We start from the raw sequence: 20122 nt of genomic DNA on the forward strand, positions 1-20122 counted from the left end.
GCGATATATACAAATAAATAACTACACATAAATCTGTTTGTTACACACAAACACACAGAAATAATGGGGGAAAAGACGCATAATGTAGCTGTCCCTTAAGCAACCTTGGGTCTGACACACGTGCTGGCCAGAACCCCGCCCACGGGCCCCTTGGCCACGCCCCCAGCATTGACTACGCCCCCGCAGTCCTCCACAGCATAAAGGTGCGGCTAGAGAGGCCTGCCTACCTTAGGCCATGGGTGGAAGTGCGTACTGCCCGGGACGGAAGTGACGTTGAGTCGCGGCCGCCTCCTTTGGGGAGGCGGTTCAGGCAGGAGGAGGCGAAGATGCCGGTGGCGGTGATGGCAGAGAACTCCTTCAGCTTCAGGAAGCTTCTGGAGCAGTGCGAGACCCAGGAGCTCGAGGTGCGGCGGGGACGGGCCCGGGGGTGGCGGGGGCCGGGCGGAGGCCCCGCGTGTTGCGGCGGGGCCGGGGCCGCTCGCAGCGCCCGTGGGTTCGGTACAGGCGTCTCCAGCCGCGGCGGGTGGGTCAGAGGCTGTTGCCTGAAAGTTCTGGTTTCGGAGTCTAACCTGGTCCTGCACGGAAGGTTATTGACGGCTCTGCCTGTGCGTGTTTGTGAGGTTGGTTAGGGCTCAGTGCTTAAACTTGCCCATTGTACAAAACCGCGACAAAAAAACATGTCGGTGTTGGCGTTTAACCCGACCTGGGGATACAACCACGACAGCCGTTCACTCACACCCTCCCCCACCCCCCCAACAGGGGAAAGAATTAAAAAGAAGGGAGAAACTTGGATTGAGATAAACACGATTTAATAAAATAACACAATACTAATACACTACTAGTAAATGTATATATATAATAGAAATAAAAGGTGTTCCTTGGCAATTCGTCTTGAGCTTTGTCCACAACTGAGCAGCCAGTCCCAGCAAGCCACACCTGGTTCTAAAAAGCAATCCCAGACAGAGAAGAGGAGAGGAAAAGGCAGAAAAGCCCAAAGGCCTCTGCAGGATGGCAAAAGGCTGAGCTAAATGTCCCAACCAGACTTCTCCAGCTTGATAGCAACAAAAAGCAGAAGAGCAAACCAGAAGGCCCCACTCTTATATCTGAAGCATGATGCTAATGGGATGGAATACTTTCATTGATCAGGCTGGATGTCAGTCAAGCTCTGCCCCATTTGTGCCCTGCTTCTTTGATGCCTCACATCTGTGGGCAGAGTGCTCAGAATGTCCTTGGCTCTCAGACCAGAGCAATTAAAAACATTAGCTCTGTGTTATCTTTTGTTCTCAAACAAAGTCCAAATAATGAGCCTGCTAGCTATGAAAAAGAAAGGTTTCTAACTGCATACAGAAAATTAACCCATTTTCAGTCAAACCAGCACATTCAGAACCTTGCAAGCTGCAGACAAAATGAGTGCATTTCAGTATAATTATTAGGGTCTTTTCAGTGGAGAGGTTGGGTGTGTGTGCAAGGGAGGAGTTTGTATGTTTCCATGTGTTTCATGTGGTTGAGAAAAAGAAGATATTGATGAGGAGAGTGGAGCACTGAACCAGGCTTGGGAAATTGCTTTTAGATCAGTGGTGCACTGGTTATGGAAGCTCATGCTGCAAGATTCCTCTGTGCTGTTCTAAATTTTATTGCTTGTTGAGTTTTTGAGTCCAACTGTTGTGCTGTTAGTGTGACAGCCTGTGGTAAATCTAAGTGGCACCATGTTGATGCTGAAAGCTCTTTCTGGATGATAGATATGGAACCTCTTTTGTCTTGCAGAGTTTTCAGTGGTTTTCTGAATGTGATGTTCGTGCATCCCATTGTAGCCATTTGAAATAAGTGAAAATTTTGAATTTTCCTCTTTCATGCACTCTTTTAGTGATTCTGATTTGTTGTTCTTGCAGCCCTAGCAATTGAAGGGAGAAAGTTGATCCAATATGTGATCACTTGCCACAGCAGAACTTTGATGTTGACAAATGACACAGCTTTTCAGTGGAAAATGTAATTGTTAAGTAGGGGGTCTCTATTTATGGGTGTATATCATCAAGCTTCAGCTGATGTTTCTGTGCTGAGCCCAGGTGCCTCTCATGTCCCCAGCATAGTGCTGCTGCTTCTTGCTGTGCCCTGTGTTCTGTAGAAGAGGGTGATGGAGCTGGAAGGAAGTTGCTGTGCTGAAATATGAGTTACCTGCTGCATCAAGTGATGGGCGCATGAGCACAGAGGAGCAGAAGAGCACCCTTGGACCATGTGTTGAGTGTGTCTTGCCTTTCCTGCTGGGAGCAGTTTAGTACTTGCTTTGAAGATGTTTTCCCATCCTTTAGAGTAGCACAGGCTTGAAGGAACATACTAAGGTATATATTAGGGCAGAGTGGTGGGGTTGGAGCTTGTCAGGCTTTGGGCTTTGCTTCTCTGGCCATCTCAGGAAGTTTAACGTATCCTCCTCACTTCCCTGCTGCAGAGTGTGTGGCCCCTGGGGGTTGTTGTAAAGCTGCTGAACTCAGACTGCGCTCTGCTCAAGGTTTCTGCTCTGTCTGTCAGCAGAGTCTCCCAGGGTTAATGGCAACAAATGCACCCCTGGTAAACCATTCCCAAATGCTTTGAGAAAGCTGGTATGTTATTTGCTGTATGTTATTTGCTGTGCGTCTACTTCCACATCAAGATTCTTGTGGGCACACTACTATCTGCTAACAGCTCTCGTGTTTCAGATCATGAGCTGATATGAGGGCTAATTTTTTTTGCAGGCTAGATGCAGCCACAGAGCTTCCTTCAGTAAGACTGTGGATTGTAAATCTAGTTGTTTTGGTACTAATTAGCTTTCTCTTCTCTTCCATTTGTCTTCTGTCAGATAAACTAATGATTTTTCTTTTATTTAGTACAGAGAAACACCAAAGGTGAACTTACATGGTTTAAACAGGAGGTATTAGTTGACCTGGCTTTGTTTTAATAGGTTTGATCCAAGGAACAGTTGCAGAAACTCTTGTGTATGTAGGTGGGTGATGAGCCCTGGAGACAGTATAAGAGTAGCTGGGGATGGTGATATCTGCTCAGTGCTACAGCTAATCACTTGCTTTTGGCTTAGATGAGCCTATAAATCACATATGTAATTAAATCAAAGAGCTGCGTAATTGGCTTCCTGTGAGTGCTTGCTGCACTACCCTCTGATAAAATTCTAAAACCTTATTGGAAATCTTTTCAGCTTTTAAATGATGATAGACTTTCAAAATTTTATAACTTTATCATAATTCTTTTTTTTTCTTCCTTTCTACTTGTATGATTTATGAGGCCTGCAGAAATGTGTTAAGTGGATTTTTCAAAAAGGTAGTACAAGTGAGTAAAGAAATTTTGCTCTGATGGGGTGCCCTGAATTGAACTGATAATTCAGCTCAAGGTAGGTGAAATTGTGAGTGCCTAAAAACAGTTGTTTGTGTGGAATTGTAAAGCAAAATGGTTACCACTTTTGTGAGCATAAGCTGGAACATTAGAGTAATGAAAAATGTCACCTTACTTTATTAATGCAGCAAAACAAAGCTTTCTAAGTAAAACTGGCATGCGCAAGTTAACTTTTTATCATGAGATACAACTGTATTACTATAACACTGCAATTCTGACAGTTTCTCCAGGTGTATTATGTGGCGTGAAAAACATCAGCTCTCTTGGAATGTTCAGATTTCATTAAACTTGGCTACCTGGTGGATTTTGTAAGTTATCTTGCTCTTAAAAAATGTAATCATATTTTTGTACTTGTTTTTTAGGCCCCTGGAGGAATTGCAACCCCCCTTGTTTATGGCCAACTTCTAGCTTTATACCTGTTGCATAATGACATGTAAGTGGTTTGTATTAATCTTTAACTTGAGATACTGAATTTGTCACTATTAGCTGGAGCTGTAGTTGCCAGAATATTGGTAATTGATTGTGTGACTAACAAAATGCATGTAGGCAGTGCTATGTTTTTTAAAAACAATAACAAAACCAACTAAACAAAAACTCCAACAAAAACCCAAACAAACAAAAAGCCCCAGTGAATTAAGTCTCTTTCACAGAACCACAGAATGTTAGGGATTGGAAGGGTAGGACAAGGGGCAATGGGTTCAAACTGAAGCACAAGAGGTTCCACTTAAATTTGAGAAGAAACTTCTTCTCAGTGAGGGTAACAGACACTGGAACAGGCTGCCCAGGGGGGTTGTGGCGTCTCCTACTCTGGAGACATTCAAAACCCGCCTGGACACATTGATGTATAGCCTCACCTAAGTGTTCCTGCTCCAACAGGGGGATTGGACTAGACGATCACCCCTTGCTCTCTCAGAAAAATTACTCACCTTTGTTTGCTCTTGCCAGTCCTTTTGAAATGTAGGAAAACAGGTTGGCTCTAGGAAGAAAAATCCTTAAATAGTGAAATTGTCTCCTTTGGAAAGTGTTGAAATACTTCAGTGTTCTGATTTTTCAAGGCTGCGTTTGTTTTGAGTAAGATTGCTTGCAGTTCCTTGTGTGTAAATTACATCAGGATAACTCTAAACTGTTCATGGTAAGAATGAGTGATACTGTTGGCCTGAATGAGCTAAATCTGCATGAAGCTGTAATCCTTTGAATTTGGTCTGGTGGATTATTACTGTGTCCCCATGTGAACTTGATTCACTGTGTTTAGGGTTTTATTCAGAAATGTTGATCAATTATTCAGGCTGAATAATTGGCACTGCCATGTTTGATTATCAAACCAAAGTAAGCATTTGTGTGGGGATTTGAAGATTTGAGTGTTTTCTTGTGTTGTTGGTGTATATTCTTTCAGGATAAGTTCCCTGAATGCTGATACTGAGTATTGGGTTTAATGCAGATAATCTTGGTTCAAATTAATTTGAGGTTTGACAGTTGTACTTAATGAAAAGCAGAGTGTCTTTTTTCTCTATTTTGCATTTTAAATATTTCGGAGAATATTTGTAACTATTTCAGTTTTAAGATTTCTGTGCTCTAAAGTTTAATGGCTTAATATTTCAATATGTCCAAATCTCCAGAAAATGTGGCAGAGCTGGGTTGGGAAAAGCATGTACAAAACAGTCTAAATCTTTAGTATGTAAAGTGTATTGTGGGTATATAAGTACTTTTGTACTATTAATAAATAATATAAAAATATCTTTAAATTGTGTTTATTTAATAATTAACTCCTATATTTCTGTGCTTTATAATGTACATAATATATTAGTACAGTAGTACAGGTTTATAAGTTGTAAATACATGTACAAATACTGGGGGCACATGCTCAAAAATGTTTTTCTGCTAGAAATGCATGATCAGTGTTTGGAGACCACTGGTCTGAATAACTTCTGACATGATTAAATGTTAGTATTTGTGTTCATCAAAGATGCAGCTATTCTAAAAATAAAACTACAAAACTAACTTCTGTGAAATGCTACCTAGGGTAGAGAAGTGAAAAACCTTTTCGAAACTGTGTTAAGTGAGGCAGTTTGTATTATGGCAGTCATGTTGTCTGCTTGAGGGTAACTTTGTTTTTCTGCTTCAGTAGACATAGAAGGAATATTTTAAAGCACTGAGATGGTTAATTATAGCATCTAAACAAACTTATTGGTGTCTCCTTGTAGCAAACATTTCAGTACTGAGAAATATTTTTAACTTATCTTTTTTAGGAATAATGCAAGATATCTTTGGAAAAGGATCCCTTCTGCTATCAAATCTGTAAGTAGTTTGTGAAATGTCGTTGGATACTAAAACAGTTTTATATAAGCTTGGAAATAATGACTTTTACCCCCTCAAGGATTCTTCTTGGCAGGTATCCTTGGGCTCTGTTCTGTGCTGTGAACCGCTTGCCCAGCAGGAGGCATGTTGCTCTTCAACATCTCCTCACTGCTCATCTGTTACCTCTTCTTTCCCTAATAATCTGGTGCCATAGAATTCAGGAAATCGGTAGACTTTTTAGTCAAAGGCCTCATGATAAAGGGTAGTAAGCTGGAGGAAAGGAATGGATCTGACTCTGGGATGGGTGTGTGTTCCACATGAGGGTGCAGAATACTTTGTGCAATGAGAAGTGATTTCAGATAAGATACATCTTCAAACTGGTTAATTTTCTGTAGGCAGTTTTTGGTTTGCACTGCATTTGGATCAAAGATGCATTTTGAGGTTTTAGGTAAATACAATACCAGAAATGCTTCCAGACTTTACTGTCATTATGTTTTCAGTTTGAGATCATACATTCTACAAGGAAACAAGTGTTCTGTAGTCTTGTACTAAGAAACCTCATGGTGAAGATGGGACCTATCAGATTGTTCTGAAATGATTTTCTCTTTCAAGAAAAAAGTTAATCAGTGTAGTCAATAGTCATCTGAACCAAATTTTACTTGGCCTTTCTGTGAAACCTGCTGTGTTTGTGGCACAGCAGTATTCTGTGAATAATGAGGCAGTTTTTGTGTAACTTCCATTTCATGTGAAGCATTCCTGGTGGGGGAAACTCATTGCATGAATTATGTTGAGAAGGTTACACCTCAATCATTATTTTCTTGTGTGTATGTGTTGCAAAGTTTTCTGCTAATTGAGTCAAGTAATAATGAGTCTTAACTTCAGAAACAAATCAGTTCTCCTTACAATTGGAAGTATTACTGTTTTACCCAGTTTGGTATTTGGTTCCTGTTCTGACAGGCTGTTCTGAGCCCAGTTGACCAAATGATCATGTGTAACATGGTACAAGTAGCCCCTAAAACCAATAGTGGGAAAGCAGTTGTAGTGAGCATGGCACCATATTAAGTGTGACTTATTGTCAAGATTGTAAGACTTTCAACTTGAAAATTGCTTTCACTGTACAAATGATAGCCTCTGAACTTTATAAAGCCTCTACTGAAGAGGCAAACATCTCTCTAAGCAGAAAATAAGCTGTGCCTGCCTGTTTGCAACTCTAGGCAGTAGCTTGCATGCAGATTGTCCTCCAGGGTTGTTCTAGCTGGTGTGTCTACCTGGGTTGGTAAAACTGACATGTGTGCAGACTGTGCTTATGTGGGTGATAAAGTTTTGGCAGAGGATGGATCAGGGAACTTGCAGCAGCATTACCTGCTAGAACAAGATTTCCCAATGCTTGTCTGTTCATGATGGGTATCGTGATATACTCCTGTGAAGGGAAAAGGGAGTGGAAGTGGATTTATACAGAATGGTCACTGTGGAGAATACACCATTGTGCATTAAATGTGTTTTGATTTGCTTTTTTTTGGTCACACCAGGCAAATGCTGAACTTGGTGCGGTTTGGTCAGTAGGACAAAGAATCTGGCAGAGAGACTTTCCAGGAATCTACACAACAATCAGTGCACATCAGTGGTCTGAGACTATTCAACCAATCATGGAAGCTCTTAGAGGTACAAACTGAGCTTCTGTAGGTAGCATGGCATTATATGTTGCTTTAAGTTATTTCTGTGTGCTCAAAAAAACAAATAGACAAGTAGAGAAATGACAAGTTATGAAAAATCAGAAGTGGTCAGGAAGATTGTTGCCAAATTTTTGTAGGTTTTACTTAAAGGATTTTAGGTATCAAGGGTAAATAAAAAGCTTGTTTAAAAAAAACTTGTACAAACAAACGGAAGTGTTTTTATTAATTAGGATTGTATGTTCTTTCATATTGGAATTTTATGCACCATGTGGTTTTTTTTCTCTAATAGGAAAATATACCATTATCTAGTTTTATCAAGACTTTTAATCAGTAATATAGGGAATTTGGCTTGGCACTTCAGAATGTTGTGACACTTATGAAGGGGTTTCTCTTTTAAATGTGGCTTTAAACAAATGTTTTAGTTCTAGACTGCTCAACAGTAACATGCAAAGTTTTACTACTAGAGGGCACTACAGACTGCTAAAAGACCTGAAGTATTTTGTAATAACAGATTCTGTGTAGCTTTAGAAACAACTGATTTGCAGATGCCTTGGTATCAAAGCAGATGTGGTTAAAAAAGTGCACAAATAGTTTAACTACTTGCGTTTTCCATGATTTTTCTTTTTTTTTTCTGATTTGGAACTATTTGACACACAAGCTGCTTGCAAATGGAGAATACCATTGAGAGCAGTTTCCTAAGTTGATTTACAGACTGGTAGTAGTACCCAAGGTGCTGGAAACTGCATCTGGAAGTAAAATGTGGTCTCTGAGGGGTTTTCTCCTGGCATAGAGCAAGCTGTTGACTGTGATACTTCAGTGAACTGTGGGAAGGGAGATGAAACTTCTGAAGTGCAAGCTTTAAGTGCAGTGGTGGTTTTGCAAATGTGTTAGAATTGGAAAAATGTTCTCAGATTTCCTAGTTATCAGCATTAGTCTACTGTCTGCTTACAGTGTATTTATCTCTTCTTAGATGCAACTAGGAGACGAGCCTTTGGATTGGTTTCTCAGGCATATACCTCAATAGTTGCAGATGATTTTGCAGCCTTTGTCGGGCTTCCTGTAGAAGAAGCTGTGAAAGGTACATTGCATTTGTTCATTGAGTAGTTTTTCTACAGATGATTAAGATCAGAGAGCTGTAAGTGATGGTAAACAGAAACATGTATGCAATTCTGAAAATGTTATAAAGAGAAGTGGTATGTCAGTGAGTAGAGAGAAATGTTGTGGTTCTGGATAAGTGTTCAATTTTATTATTGGCCACTAGTTACTAGTGGTTATTCTCTCCTTCTATATGTGGAAGTGTAAAAGCAATTAGCAGTGGTGGAAGACTGAAGTTTTGTGTGCTATCTTTTCTTTGAGTTTATTTGTTGAACTAAATGTCTATATGCTTACAAAAAATGTCTTAGAGTTTTGATATATAGGCAGTGTAATAAGGTGGTTTTTTACTGGTCTTAATGTGCATCTTTACTTTGCATTTTTAGCAATTATGTAAAATATTTGTTCTTACAAATGTAAAAATGCCTTTTCAGGTGTATTAGAACAGGGCTGGCAAGCAGACTTTTCTACTCGTATGGTAATGCCTAAAAAGCCAGGTAGGTGGAGCTATTATTTCATTAAACATTGAGTTTTGCATTTTCTTGTAATTAAGTGTTAGCTTTTAATTAGAATTTTGCACAATATTATTTTAGGTATTTTTATGAGGGCTTAAGCTGCTGTAAAACCTGTGATGTTTATAAAATGTAGGAAGTACAAAGTAGTGGGTTTGATTTGGGGTTATAAGTAATTTGGATTAAACTATATCCTCAAATTGACTTTGTTAAACAAAAGCAGGCAGGATATGCCGTGATTTCTCCTGCTCCTCCTCCTTCTGGCTCTGACTCAGTGCAACATAAGTTGGATGACCTCAAATGACATCTTAATCTAATAAAGATGAGTAAAAATATACCATTTTGCACCAGAGATTTTTTCAAGAGTAGAACTTCTTTGGACAGGGATGTAGCAGATCTTTGTGTTCTCAAGAGCTCAAATTGTTGGTATAATTTTGTTTGCTTTTTAAAACTTACTCCGTGGGCTCTTTTCTTCACTGTCACGATGTTAACAGAATATTTGTTCCTGTAAAGCTCAGCCTGCAAAAATGCTTGAGTTTGGTGTTTTTTTTTTTTTTTTTTGCTAAAGCAGTACCCATGGCTGACTGAGGCAAAAATAGATGTTAAGCTACAAAGGTAGAGATGACGTTACTGCTCTTAAACTTCACGGTGCAGCTCTGGAAGGAGCCAAACCATAGCATATCTAAAAGGGCAACATCTATTAGGCTAACAAAAATATATTGTTTGTATGGGCAGAATTTTTAGGTGTTCAGAGCCCAGAACTATAATAAACAAATGCCAGGCAAGGTGTTGAAATTTATCCCGCAAGGCACATAACCAGAGTCCTGAGCTTTTGCATGTGATCATTTTTTTTCATGAACTGGTTGCAAAATATGCAGTGCAAAGTACTAAGAGTTAGTTACATGTGGTTCTTTTCCAAAAGCAAGTACAAGAACTATTTTAGAGGCAAAAGAAAGAGGCAGGAGGTTGTGATCTGTTTTGAAGCTGTGTGTCTAGCTGGCTAAGCCTTGGATATTCTGCTTTTTAGCTATGAAGTAAAACAAGGTAAATGAACAGGCTTAATTTTTATTACCTTTTAATCTAGTTTTGGCTTGATGTATAGAACTGTTTAAAATTGGCCCAGTGGGCTAATACCTACTGTGTTTTTCTTCAGGTGTGCTGGAAGCTTCCTTTAACAGATTTATTAATTCATCAGGTACTTCTTGTTTATCTATAATCTACTTGCATGTTTTTAAAACTTAGATGATTAATATAAACACAATTTTACCAGTGCCACAAAATAAGAATTGGATCCTAGACAGGTGAATGTCATCATTCACCCCTCAAAAAAAAAAAGCCAAACCCCAATCAAGTGCTATGTAAACATGTTTCTCCTTCTGTCTTCTCTTACCCTCACATTTTAAGGAGTGTCTAAGATTCTCACTTCCATAGCTGAAGCAGGGAGCAGATTCCAAAGCAGGGTTGGGCAGCCCCTGTAAAACAAAGGATTTTGGTGAAAACTTCTGTCTTACAGGCAGTTTCTTCTCAAAGAAACTACTCTGAGTAGGTTTTGTTGCTTTTTGTGTCATGTGCGACTTGTGAAGTCTTCCCTGTAGAAGCAAGAAATCTTCTGATTTTCCTCAGAGCTCAACTGTAGATTGAGGTGTAATACGTTACATCATGCTGATTCTCAAAACAGTGTTGTCTCTGATTGTGAGGTAGTGACAGCAGATCTGAATTACTGACTTGCTGTGTCTAACACAGTCGTGAAAAGTGTCTTATATTTACAGGTTTGATTCCAAGCCAATTTCAAGAGCTGGGGTCTTGCTTTTTGAAAACATTATTTTGATTGTTGGCCTCCTCTGTCACATACTTGCAGCTCTAAGCAGTATGACTACTTTAACAGACCAGCATTCAGGATATAGTTAACTCTTCAGGGAGTGTAAATGCAAATTTTCCTGCTACTTTTAACTTCTGATTTTTAATTCCTAGCTTATCTTTAGGCACTTCCAGCCTACTGTTAAACTGTAGTCTCGGGTTAGCTTGGTATGTGCACTGCATTTTCCTGCATCCCATGTGGTACTGTGTTTTGTTAGATAATGCAATAGATTTGGTATCTTCAGTATGGCAGCTAGTAAGGAAATGAGCAACTACAGAGCTCCAGGAGCTTTTTTGTTAAGTGCAAGTACTGTCAGTCTTCATAATTCAGACTGCAGCATATGCAAAAAAAAAAAAAAAAAAAAAAAAATTGGAGACTGTTGGCAACTGGAACGTGTTGCAGCTATCTTTACTGTTAGTAATTCTTGGCCTACTTAATGTTGCAGATAACAGAAAAGTAATGTCAGCTAAAGCTGCATGTGTAGGGGATACAGTCAAGATACACCACCATAAGGCTGTTTAACAGTCTGCATTTAATTTTTTTCCTTACTCATGTGATGGATGGTATTGTGGATGGATTTGCTTTCCCAGTTTCATTAATGATAATTTGTTCTGTCTTTGTAGAACCTGCTCCAGTTCCACCAATTCCAAATGAACAGCAGTTGGCCAGATTGACTGACTACGTGGCTTTCCTTGAAAACTGATTACCTTGCTCCTGTGTCCAGAACACCCTGGGAATCCTGTGTACTGACAGTTCTAGAAATCTAAGATTTATTTTATTTTTATCTGTTAAATGTTGCAGCATCCCCTACTCAAATGTGTGAAGTATACAGTGTATGCTATCCCAATTTGTGTTTTGCCAAAGCCAAGCTAGCAATTAAAACAATCCTTTAACTCTGTAATATTTATTCAGTAGGTACACAGCAGTATTATGTAGTAAGTTGTTTTTTTTTATTATTGTCTCGTAGCAGAGAGAGGCAGAACTTTTTTCAGGTATATTAGAAATGGAGAAGGAAAAAAGAAGAGTAATGAAGCAGGTTAACTGTTGAGGAATTTATGCTAGTAGGTTATGTGCTTCTATGGTGAGTTCCGCAGTGCTTATCACAGATCAATTGCATGTTGAACTGAAGTACAAATAGTGGAAGACTATCCTACCTGTATCTGCAGAGAGAAAATGTTTTGATGAAACAGTAACTTAAATAAGAAAACAATTTACAGCAACTCTTTTGCAAGTATATTTCTGGCATGTTTAGAAATGATCTTTTTTCTTGTTGGTCTTTCTGAGTTGTTAAATCTTCTTGTTTTCACTTGAAGCTTCGCATTGGGCATATTTTTACAGGAGAATAATTGGAGTGATTTAAGAAAGGCAAATCTCCACTTTGAAGAATTTTTACTTTTGAAAGGTTTTATTTAAGTGATGTGGAACACCAGATATTTTGCTGGGTAACCATACAGTTTCTTGAGGTCTATCCTGTCTTGGTTCTTTTCAGTACACTGGGCCAAGATCTAAAAGAAACAACTACTCTTACCTGTCTATAAGCTTTCTGGTTTACTTATGCAGTTATTGGAGAGGAATTTAAAAATTAAAGTAGCTGTCCCTCAATAGAGACCGATTGGGATGGGGATGATATGTTACGCTGCAATGTTGGTTTGAGTAATACATTTTCTGTACAAGAGCACTGCTGTGGTAATCTTTGAGCTGAGAATGGATTTTAGAAGCAGAAAGATGACTGGTATTCCCAAGCTTCTTATCTGTATTGTGCTGGTAAAAAGGCTATTGGAAAATAGTGATGCTTTAAAGGGCAGTGCATATCTTCATTTACTCTCCCCTATTTTCAACATCACATTCAGTGGTTTCATCGAAGATGGCGAGTGTGCTATATGTTGTGATTGTTTTTTCCAGTGTGCACTACCTACTGTACATTCTCTTGTTGGAGGTGTGTTAGCAGGGAGGAATTATAAACTGTGCACTGCTGCTTCGAGAGCTCCCTTTATATGTAAACACTTACTCAAAATGATTATTTATTTGAAACCCACCTGAGACTTGGATTTCTAAATTTATCTTCAGTGATATTAAAGAACATGTTTACACTGACCTTGTGTACTTGATTTCTTTCATTTTCCTTAGAGCACAGTTCTGGTTTGGCTAGTTTTTTAATATATTCCTACTGGTCTAATTTGTATAGGGTTAGTTAAAAGATTAATTCAATACATTATTCCTAGACAGGTATTCTAAACATCTTTGTGTGCAGCAGTTGTATGGTTTTATATTAAAAAAAAAAAACACTGGTACTCTTCAGATGTCTTCTAAAATATTCAAAGGTGTAAAGTACTTGAAGAGCTAAGTGAAAATTTCCCCTTCTGCCTATGGATTGTGTGTAGTTCTGCAGTTGTTTGTAGTATGCTTGGACTATCCTGCTTCTAGCAATGAAAATTAGACATGATTAAAGGATTACTAACTACTTGCACTTAATAAATGGTAATAGGACAGGAGCAATGTGGGCACTGGTAATCTATGTGTATCTCAAATATGGTAAGTTTGACTCTTCTCTGTCCAGTTTTAACATGTTTGTAATTTTGAGTTCTCTGCTTTTTTTGTAAAACTTATGCTGGCTTTTAACTTTGGGTTATGGCGTTAACTCATAACTTGCCTTGAGTACTGTGCTCCCAGCCATGCTTTGTTTGTACTTCTTTGGAATCCAAGCTATTTCAGATCTCTTTCATCCTCATTGCCCTTTATCATGTTTTTTGGTTCACAAATATCCTTTTTCAGACAAACTGCTTGTTAGCTCTTACTAGTCACGTGATGGGTATAGCATGGCTTGTAACAGCAGTAGAATGTTTTCTGTTTCTTCCTGATCCTTTCTAATATGGGCTGTGTTCTGAGCATTGTCCTGTTCTCAGTGTAGTAATGACAATGACTTGAGTACCTCTCACCAGCAGTGATAACCAGGTTGGTGTGCATCGTTGCATGACCTTATTCAGGGTTTTCCCCCCTGGTTAGTGCAGTGTGTGGATAACAAATAGGCAGTGAAACAGTAGGTGAAATTTCAGTATTTTGAGACACTTCTGGTCTTCATAATCAGGCTTGCTTTTGACTTCTTGAATAACTTCATAATCTTGGTATTTTTGCCTTGGTAGCCTCAGGAAATTTATCAATGTTGAACATAACAGGTGTTATAGTAATTTATGGCAGCTGCCTTCACTATGAAAACTGACTACCTGCTACTTACCCTTAGCCAGTCCTTTCCCCTTTAGCCTACAAGTTTGTGTGGTTTTGGAAATAACTGTTTTAAATGAAGCAAACCACTTAATCCACATTTGTTGAGTCTTTGTAGAGAAAGTTAGATTTGAAGCTGCCTGCAAAACCAAACCACACTTCCTCAATTATTGTTCTATGTATTTTTAGTATTTCTCCTTTTTTTTCTAATGAAAATGCTACCTGGTTCCCCTGTCTTCACAGTCATGTGGGATTTTTAGTTTTTAAATGGGCAGGTGAGGAGCAGGCTGAGTTTAAGACTTAGTAAATGAGACAGAGGTATTAAATATTGGAGAAGTAGGAGTGTTACAGCCGAATGGAATGCTGTGCTTCAGGTCTGGCAAATGGGACAAGTTGCTTTACTAATGTTAATTTGAAATAACACTGGAGTAGGTCTTAATCTACTGCCATTGATACAGCTTAATATGAATGGCTTTGAGGGATGTTGTTGATAATTGTCAGGAGACCTTTAATTAGTCTCGTTTGGCATGTCTTGAGCTAATAAAGTAGAATTTTTACTTTTCCAACATGTTCTTAAAATTAGTGAATGGTTTTGCCCTGCAGCAGGTTATCACCTGGTTTACAGTACCTACAATCAGGAAATTTACATCAGTGGTAAGTTTTTTGTAGTTCTTCGTGGAGATTGTGTGATGCATTGTCATGATTGATTTGATTCCTGAGCTGCACTGTGCTGTGGATCCTCAAAATGTGGATGAGGGCCATTTCAGAGCACTATGAAGTGATGTGCTTCTCTTCAAAAATACTGGATCAGGAAGTTTGGAGTTACAATAGGTCACTAATGAAATTCACAATTGGATTTAGCAGCTGAAGGCAAATGCAGCTTTTCCATATCAGCAGAAGGTCACTAGGCAGAAAGATGTTGTATTCCATAGTTTAGAGAAGACTTAACTAGTCTCTGAAATGTAGAGAAAAATCTGTCCATAGAGCTGTGGGTTAACCTGGCAAGCAATGATATAAGATGAGCTTGATAGAAAAGGCAGGAGAGTTCAGTTCTCTCGAAGGCAGTGAGTAGTCTCAGTATGGTAGGGTTTTCCCCCCTGGTTAGTGCAGTGTGTGGATAACAAATAGGCTTGTTCTAACTTGTATTATGATCTTCAGTTGTGTATTTGATCCTATGGAAAAGTATAAGCAACTTTGTGACATGTGGCATTACAGAAGCCAAAATCAGACATTTTTAGAAATCCTTTTCTCTTTTGGCTTGGCCTATCTTGTGCTAAAATGTTGTATTTTCAAAAGGGTCAGTAACAAAAATTCTGCTGAGTTAGTCCATTTGTTAGACGTGATCTGTGTTACAGGATTTCAGTTTACACTTTCACTGCTGTGGCAAGCCTTAGCATATAGCTTTGTGCTTCCCTGGCCAGAGCCCTGTCTTGGTAAACAGATTGTGTAAGTTATTTCCTAAAGTGAGACCTTTCAGCATTTGAATACTTACCTGGGCTGCTTTAACCCTGTACTTTCAACTCAGAGAGGAAATATCTTTGTGGTTGTATTTGCTTTTTTAATTGAAGCAACTGTAGTGGGTTTGGGAGTTCTTCCAAAGGCTTTTCCGTCCGCAGTGCTGGAACGGTACTGGAGTGGGAGGACCTTTGGGTTAAGAAACCATTAAGAATTCAGTTGGGAGTAGAGGTTCATGAAGGATTTGAAAAAAAGAAATTCCATTTTAGTTTAGTATTTTCCATTTTCATCTGTATCCTACGTGTAATTGAACATTGTTTCTTTGTGGTTTTTTAGCCTCTCCTATATAGGTCAGTGCTGCTCATTTAGCTGCAGTTTCTGTCTCTGTAGGGAAAGCTGTTTCAGCTCAAAAGAGGAAACTGGGTGTGAAGGCAGAAGAGCAGAATATGCCTCCCTGCTGCACATCCTCATGGAAACCTTCCATAGGCTTTAATAGCAATGCCTAGCAGATTTTCCAGGATCTGATCAGAGCTGTCAGTAGCTCAGGAAAGTAAATGAAAGCAGAATGCACATATAGAAAACCATCTTGCTGGGCATTGCTGGAGAATGGCACTGATGTTGCTGTAAGGAATTTTCATCGATTCTGCTGCAGATAACCTGCTTAGATAATATTCTTCCTAGTTTTAGCAACCTGGATTCACTCTGAAACCAAATGGAGGTTTTTCTGCATTGCTAATCTATAAAGTATAAAGCTCCTTTTAAGGGTGAAAGGGGCATCAGCTCAGCCTGGTGCTAATTGTTCCTCTGTTGTCCTGAGTTTATTCAGGTGACTGGCTACAGCAGTAGCAGGCAGAAGATATAAACCACTGTGCTTTGTACATCTCGTTAGCTTCATGCCTCTCACCATAAATATCTTGGAGGACTTCCAAAATGAATGCTGCAGATTGATTATTCAAGTTAGTCATAAGAGTTCTGCCTGTGCAAGGAGAGAGCTAATAGTATTGTTGTTAAGTTTCAGCAACAGGGTGTATGTGCAATACAACCCTGTTTAAGACAGTAGGGGAAATCTGGAAAAAGATCTTGGATGGGTGGTTTGTTCTGCCTGTGTCCTACCCTGCCAGAGTTGGCTGGGCTGCCATCCAGACAGCACGTTGGTGTTTCCTCACTTCTAGGAAGGACTATCTGGACTGGCTGGCTTGGCCCTTCCAATGCCAGAGCCACAAGCAGTTCAAAGTATGTGCTGCCCAGAGCCTGGCTTCCTGTGTTGAGAGAAGCAGTCCCAAAGCCTTTGTAAGGTATCTGAAAGTATTAATATGTGTTTGGCAGAGTCCAAGAGTGACTAAAATGTAAGAGTAAAAAGGGCTCACAAGATGATACTCTAGGCTTAGCCTTGTGAAGACCAAGCCCTGGTAAGTCACCATGAAAGTCTGCAATGAAGCTTTCCGCTTCAGGTCACAGTTGACATCAAAAGTCTGTTCCAATACACTTAAATGTTCATCTTCTAATATGCAATCTATTGGAAGTTTTGCAATGTAATTATTGACAAGCCTCCTGCAGTCTACCTATGAAAGTTAAAATCAAAGCCTAGGTTTATTTGTTATAATTCTGACTATTTGTTTGTCAGAAGCAGTGGAAACAAAGTAAATGTTTATTCTACCAAGATGACTCAAAGTACCTAAATATTGTAGTCTACTGTACTTTGACTGCTGCTATCTTAAATCTGAGAAATACTACTGAATGCTGATGATGGGCTTTGTGGTTTTATATTTTGTAGCTGGTACCCTGAGAAATTATGTGAGTTATTGGCCACCTTTGGCAATTTAGTGCACTGAGGTTTTGTAGTTTCACCTGGCTGTGGACCCTTATTTAAAACAAACCCAAAACAACAAACTTTTGCTTCTGTCTAGTGTAAAACAAAATATGATTTTTCCAGTTGGCTCTCAGTGGACCATGACAAGTGAAAGGCAAATGGGTTGCTGGTTTGTGGTGGGAAGAAAACTTTAAAATATTTTACCTTTTCAGATCATACCAATTAACTTGGCAAGTTTGCAACTTTTTTAAACTACTTGTGTTGAGCAATAGATATTTCTGGTTTTGTGAGTTTAGGACTGATTATTAAATGCTAGATTCTTCTGTGCTTTCACAACAAAGAACTTCAGGTGGGATGCTAGGGCTGTGTGGCGCAATTCAGTGTAAGTAAAGCCAGAGAACATGTTAAGCATTAGTAATCAGGATGCTTCCAATCAATTCCAAAGCATTGCAGTAAAGGTGGATATCTTTCTCTTGAATGTGTTCTCGTGTAATAAAAGTATGAGACTGGGAAGGAACGAAGATTTTTAGAAGTAGGAACCCAATTTGTTTCTTCCATGCAAGCCTTCTGTTACGCTAGGGTAAGTGGCAGAACAATGCTGAATCTTGACCAGGGTCTTATTTTGTATTATAACAGCCCATCAAAGCTGAGATTGGTGTATGAGAATCCATCTGAGGTGACAAGATTTGTAGATCACTCTGTTCATTTTCTCATCTCTTGCTGTCCTCCAAGTGTTGTTTGGCACTTTACTTGGACGACATGAGTAAGCACCTGTAAATTTTTCAGTATAGTTATGAAAGAACTGGTATTGAAATCTGAGTTGTGAATTTCTAATGTCCTTGGGGATACCATATATAATAAAGTGTGCATTTATATTCTGTGAGATCTGAGAACCTCCTTTGTTTTTTACACAGAATGGGGATTACTTTCTAAATTCCATGCACAAGGAATCATCTTGCTCTATGTCCAAGCAGCCAGTGGGTGAAAAGCTTAGTTTAGAACATATGGACCCAAAGGACATGAATGTTCCCTGATTTGCATGGCACATCTTAGCTCAGCATTTTGTTTGCCTCCCACGGCCCTCACATGTTCATGGCCCTTTAACATCTGGCGAATAAAGCTCAGGATTAGTAAGTGTTCCCAGGAGGTCCTGAAAAGCAAACTCTGCTTTCGTGTTAAAATGCTATCTGATTTGATTACAAGAAAAATGTCTAATTATGAGGGAAGATCCTACTTCTCTGTTCATGGTTTGGATCCATGCTGAAGGTCTTGTCTTGGTTTGAATTTCCAGCCCACCCTCATTACTGCGGACTAGTTTGCGTAACTTCAAGTACAGTCAGTGTGAGAACCTTTTGTGTGCTCAGTTGGATATTCAGAGAGGAAAATTTAGGTCAAAGGGAGCTGCTCGGATGCCACCCAAAGCTTTGGAGTATCTTTAAGTCCTAGCATTGGGGAAGACTCTCTGTGACCAGGGTAAAGTATTTAGCCTTTTAACACACAAGTTTTGGGGCTGTTTGTCAGGAATTACTAGCTCCCCCTTTCTCTTGCTTTCCCCCACTCCTCTTTTTTACCATGCCTTCTGGGAATGGGCCATCTTATAGGTATAGTGACTAACATGATGTAGTTGACTTCTGGGCTGCTTAGGTTCCAATTAAAAAAAAAAAGTGACAAAGCATGTAGGAGTAGAATTGGGAGTGGGAAGAATTAGCCGTTATGCCAAAAAATTTTGAATTTTTCCCTTGCTGCTCAGTGACTCATCCAAACCATGTGTTACGTGTCCAGTTGTTCCTTGATTTTGCAATAGTTGATTTCCATGGGACAGCCTTCCTAAATGCTAATCATCTGAGGGGGGTTATCTCATCTTATTCTTTCATGCTTTTTGGCTGCCTGTCTGGGTCTCAGCTTGTTTAAGGATTTAACAGAGCACAACTGAGCTGTTAATTGACTGTGATATTTCTTTGGTGGGCACACCTTCGGGAGCAGAAGAGAGTTTTACTTTTTTAGTGTACAAAGTCTAGCTTGGCAATTTTAGTAGGAGTGGCCTGAGGGCTGGGTATGTAACACAATTTTGAAACTGAACTGTTGGCTGGTTGGTGGGCTGAGGTTGCCTGAAGTAGGATGAAGTGGGGAGCTGATTTTTCAAAACTTTGAGGGAAAACTTATTTCTCATTCAACAAGAACGGGATTTGTCTTACTGCCTTTAGGCATGTGTCAGAAAAGCTGCTAAGACCACCAGCAGTACTAGAGCTGAGTACTAGAGCTGAGTACTAGAGCTGAGTACTAGAGCTGAGTACTAGAGCTGAGTACTAGAGCTGAGTACTAGAGCTGAGTACTAGAGCTGAGTACTAGAGCTGAGTACTAGAGCTGAGTACTAGAGCTGAGTACTAGAGCTGAGTACTAGAGCTGAGTACTAGAGCTGAGTACTAGAGCTGAGTACTAGAGCTGAGTACTAGAGCTGAGTACTAGAGCTGAGTACTAGAGCTGAGTGAAAGTTTTAGGACTTTGAGCTGGAGAATAAATGTTGCAGGGTTATTAACATGGATGATAAGACTGTTGGCAGGTATTTTAGATCTATTTTTCAATTCAGGTACATCCTTTCTACCTAGAGAGAGAGAGACATGCATTCATTTTATGTGGTTACTGGATGGTTTAATTTTCCCCAAAGCTGAGCCACAGTGATGTTTGTCTACCTTAAGACACGTGCATCATCTCTGTAGCATCTCCTAACTAGCACCTTGGCCCCAACTTGGAGTTTAAAGGACACTGGAATCAGCAAACCAGCAGGGAAGAGGAGGATGACAGTAAAGACAGCTTGCTACTGGGAGCACTTGAG

The 20122-nt window shown here is 39.5% G+C and overlaps 1 protein-coding gene across 2 annotated transcripts; it reads left to right on the forward strand.

Moving 5' to 3' along the window:
* Positions 1-246: 246 nt before the first annotated feature.
* On the forward strand, positions 247-12899 carry COPS8 (COP9 signalosome subunit 8). 2 transcript variants are annotated; one of them, XM_082055052.1, is made up of 8 exons: positions 247-404; positions 3738-3808; positions 5622-5670; positions 7200-7332; positions 8314-8421; positions 8870-8932; positions 10101-10142; positions 11429-12899. In XM_082055052.1, the coding sequence occupies exons 1-8, from the start codon at positions 327-329 to the stop codon at positions 11506-11508; spliced, it is 624 nt and encodes a 207-aa protein (XP_081911178.1). In that variant the 5' UTR covers positions 247-326; the 3' UTR covers positions 11509-12899. The 2 variants fall into 2 exon arrangements, with proteins under 2 accessions (XP_081911178.1, XP_081911179.1); XM_082055053.1 differs by lacking the exon at positions 10101-10142.
* Positions 12900-20122: the final 7223 nt, after the last annotated feature.

This window comes from Streptopelia decaocto (assembly GCF_964273445.1).
Source record: "Streptopelia decaocto genome assembly, chromosome: 6".
In the NCBI taxonomy this organism is placed as follows: Eukaryota; Metazoa; Chordata; class Aves; order Columbiformes; family Columbidae; genus Streptopelia; species Streptopelia decaocto.

Excerpts from the sequence above, each read along its gene's own strand:
- COPS8 (XM_082055052.1), top strand. The coding sequence starts at position 327 with ATGCCGGTGGCGGTGATGGCAGAGAACTCCTTCAGCTTCAGGAAGCTT. Across the intron at positions 5,671-7,199 it reads TCCCTTCTGCTATCAAATCT|GCAAATGCTGAACTTGGTGC; the intron begins GTAAGTAGTTTG and ends TGGTCACACCAG. Across the intron at positions 8,422-8,869 it reads TGTAGAAGAAGCTGTGAAAG|GTGTATTAGAACAGGGCTGG; the intron begins GTACATTGCATT and ends ATGCCTTTTCAG.